Source organism: Zerene cesonia, chromosome 10, assembly GCF_012273895.1.
Source record: "Zerene cesonia ecotype Mississippi chromosome 10, Zerene_cesonia_1.1, whole genome shotgun sequence".
NCBI lineage: Eukaryota > Metazoa > Arthropoda > Insecta > Lepidoptera > Pieridae > Zerene > Zerene cesonia.
In genome coordinates, this window is record NC_052111.1 from 8,704,154 (window position 1) to 8,708,212 (window position 4,059).

Sequence of the window (4,059 nt, forward strand, 5' to 3'; positions counted from 1 at the left end):
CGTAATTAGACCACTGAAGAACCGCCATACTGGTACAAATGACCTAGTAATTTGTGTCACCATCTCCCGGTCTATCACAGGAACTATCGACGACCCACGATGACTACTCGACGCGAATGAAACGATTGGAAGAAGCAATGAAACAGCTGCACTCTGAAAACGTTCGAGTTAGAAGTGAGTCGACATCGAGTGGGCACAGGATCGAGCAGCAAAGGGGGGAAATAACGGACCTCTTGCAAAGACTGCGGATCTGTGAGGCTCAGTGTGGTAGGAACACATTCAGATTTGTCTAAAAACGTTATAGACCATTATATAGACCATCTTTCTCAAAACTCAAACAGTAATAGTAATAGAAAAACATAGTAGTTAGAAAGAAAACACGTATCAAAGAGCAGTGCATTTTTTTTTTTCTGGACTCTTCTTTTTTCTTGTTTATTCTTGCTCAGCTGAATCCCCCGGCATCACACGGATGGTACCCGGGTAAACAGTAGCCTAATTTATCCCTACTGGTACGAAATTTCTTACAGAACCGATCCACTGTTTTACGTCAAAGAGTAACAAACATACATCAATACATTCTTACAAACTTTCGCGTTAATAATATGATTAGGATTTATTTTATTTGCAATACATTTCAGAACAATTAGCAGTACAATTGCGTTTGGAGAAAAGTCGCGGCGCAGAACTAGAGATGCGAGCGAAGGCCGCTGAAATGTCCAGTGATATTGCTAATGCTATCGAAAAACATCTAAATAATTTGAACGTAAGACTTGTTTTGTTATTTTAACATACGCTGTGTTCCATGCGGTGTGTGGGGAAGCCTGAAGATCCTCTTCCTTACCTTTCCGAGTCATTTCTTTGCCTCGTTCCTTTTCGTAGGCCATCCACACATCCAAACCATTTGCCTATTTTCATGAGCGATGGAAGCGCTAATGAAAATAGGCAAATGGTTTGAATTCTAATCAAGCGACCAGTTCCTTTGCCGACTCTGACATAACAAAATATTAAGTAAGGGTCTAGAAATTGGAAATTATTTTATGACTTTTACAAAAAATACCTTTTTCAGATGAAACGGGAGGAGCAAGAGAAACCAATGGCCGTCCCAGATTCGAATATGACTCTATCAAACGCCGACGAATCTTCAATGGTATGTTATTAATGGAAACAGCCTAAAATGTACATTTCGGTATATATTGCTGCATTATAACAGTAAAATATACTTTCCAATAACTTTAACTCCAATTTTTATTTTATTCAATAAGATTCTTTTAAAAGCACTTTTTCATGACATGGGTTTATCCTTTACCACCGCTTAGAAAAGTAGTACTAGTAGTACTCATACGGCAGAAGAAATAGTTACTCTTTTAAGTAGAGAGGTTGAATAATAACTATTTATATAAATATATATAATAATAATAATATAAAGATGAACAGTTTATTTGTTTGTACGCGCTCATCTCTGTAATTACTGGACCGATTTAATTAATTTATATATATTAATTCTACATAATAGGAAATTTTCGTTCAACATTCAATCGATATTTTTTACTGTAAAGAGCAAAAATAAATGACTTTCTTTAATGACTCTTTTACTTTCTTCCAGTACCACTGCCAGTTCCAACTGATCGTCCCGAACAACTCTGCAGCATCCCAATCAGACAAAGTGCAAGATATCAGCGCTGAGAAGATTAACAGGATGTCTGATGATTCCGGTTACACAGACACTCATAGAAGTCAGGATTCTACAGAGGTATCTGCATAATATAGTAGCATCATAATGCTACTATGTTCTATAGAATGACCATAGAGTTTATTTTGATGTTATGTGTATTTAGATGACATGTTGAAAGTTATATTGTACTTTGTAATTTTATTATGAATTGGAAATTTCTTTTTTTTTGGAAAAAAGTGATGATTCAATCTAAATAACTTGATGGAAGTATTGTTATTTCTGACATTTGGTCTTTTTTTTCATTAGGAGTCTCCGAAAAAGAGCGCCATAATGCATCAGATAGCTGATCTTCAAGCGCAGTTAAATAGTCTTAAGCAAACAATTGTAAGTCTATTACTTGCCTATTTTGAATTTCATTATTATGTCATTAAAATTAAATTGGCTTTGATTTATTTTCTTATGTCAACTGGAAATTGACCGATTTTATGTAACTTAGATTCGGAGATAGTTAGGAGATGAGATAATCAAATGGTTTTATCGAGGTAAAACATTTAATTGTCGTAGGAATATCCTTTAACTACGCGGGCAGAGTACCACGTATAACAGATAGTTTTCCATAAATTTGGTTATTTTAAATATAATCTTTATATATATTAAATATGATTATGAAACTTACGAATACTATAAACAGTTTTATTTAAAGAAAAATATATATATCTGTATTGATATTAATAAAATATTGAATATTCTATCTATCTATCTATTAACTTTCAGGGTGATAATGGCAGAGTCCCTCGGCAGTCCGCCGATAATGAACTAATTAAAAAATCACAAATTAAAAGAAAATCCATATGCGAAAAGATGCCAATCGAAAGCAGATACAATGAATCATTGGAATGGTTTGTACATAACTTATTTAACAAAAGGCAATCTTTAAATAGCTTTTATGTTATGTGTTTATTGAAACGATGAAATAAGATTCCATTTTCAGCCAATCACCATCACCGAGAGATGATGACTATCTTATAAGAACGAAGCGTCTAAATTCATCAAGAAGCACCCACGAGTGGTGTACAGAATTTGAAAAAAGTGATGCAGAATCGACTATAGATGAAAATCGACTATCAATAGCCAATAGTATTAAAGATAAATCAAGACGATGTTCCAGATACATAGAGAATAGATCGGATATAGAATATCCAACGAGTACACAGAACAGTGATATCTTCAATGATCAGATCAAAGATAATGAACAGACAGATTCGAAAGAAGTAGAAGACGTTTCTACAAGTCGTAAGAATTCAAATGAACAGGAGGAAACTGCTAAAGTAAAGACAGTTGGAAGTTCGAGCGATGATTTTAATTTCACTAAAGAAACCATAAAGCGAGTTAGCGGGATGTTAATATCTGAAACGGGGCATGAGAAGAGTGACTCCACAATGGACATAAAAGTGAATGAGAGTTTCAGCAAACCAGTCGATAGCTCCTTTGCAAATTTAACGGACAGTCTGACGAAAATGTTAAAGAAAGAAACAAGCAAGCCTTTGGCAAATCATGTTGGCACGAACGTCGAAGAAAATAAATATGTGTCGACTGGCGTTGATCCTATTGCTGAATACAATGAACCCGCTAAAAATGGCCTTAAAGATACAGGTGTAGGTACTGATGACTTAAACCAACAAACTGCTGTTAATCAAAATAGTTTAGGTATGTTATGAATATTTTTTTTTCTGTTTTTTATTAACTTGTGTTGTGTTATAATTTTCTCTGTTAACATTCTCCTGTTTAATAATTCAGAAATGGTTTAAAAGTTCACATAAAATATAACAAATCAAAGAGATAGTTTGAAAAACTATGAACTTCTGATAAAAATTGTCAACGTTTTCTAGCTTAGAATATATTTTAATATTACGTAATTTTTTTAGCCTTTTTTGCCATTCTGCCATCGTCTATAATCAGTATTTTCCTAACTTATGTCCCTATCATTCTTTGCTATTGTATTACAAGTATCCTTATTTTTCATACTCACACATTACTCACATAAAATACTTACAACTCACAGATATATGCGAGGAATCAGTCCGAATCTGCACTTGCCCCACATCGTCCCGCCGCGGGGTCGCGATGTTCCGCTCGTGCAGCGGCACCCTCCGGTTCACCACCACCGCGTCCAGCAGCAAGTTCCGGAGGTGCAGCTGTGGTGATAATAAGATCACGTACGGTTCTGGTATTGAAATTGGTAAGATGGTTAATTATAGTTATATGTGTCTATCATAGCATAAGTAATGATAGTATATTAATTGATATCAATTCTAGTGGAATTCGTTAAATAAAAATTAATATTATCAGAACGTCGCGAATATGGTACCTACGTGTAAGCAATATAA

At 34.5% G+C, this 4,059-nt stretch overlaps 1 protein-coding gene across 1 annotated transcript in view; it reads left to right on the forward strand.

The window, feature by feature from the left end:
* LOC119829401 overlaps positions 1–4,059 on the forward strand; it is a 12,201-nt gene that overhangs the window by 3,733 nt on the left and 4,409 nt on the right. Inside the window, exons 7-14 of the mRNA XM_038351881.1 lie at positions 81–267; positions 639–763; positions 1,067–1,147; positions 1,604–1,750; positions 1,979–2,056; positions 2,447–2,571; positions 2,664–3,379; positions 3,735–3,911. Of these exons, the coding sequence (XP_038207809.1) occupies positions 81–267; positions 639–763; positions 1,067–1,147; positions 1,604–1,750; positions 1,979–2,056; positions 2,447–2,571; positions 2,664–3,379; positions 3,735–3,911 (1,636 nt within the window). The remainder of the gene's footprint in view (positions 1–80; positions 268–638; positions 764–1,066; positions 1,148–1,603; positions 1,751–1,978; positions 2,057–2,446; positions 2,572–2,663; positions 3,380–3,734; positions 3,912–4,059) is intronic.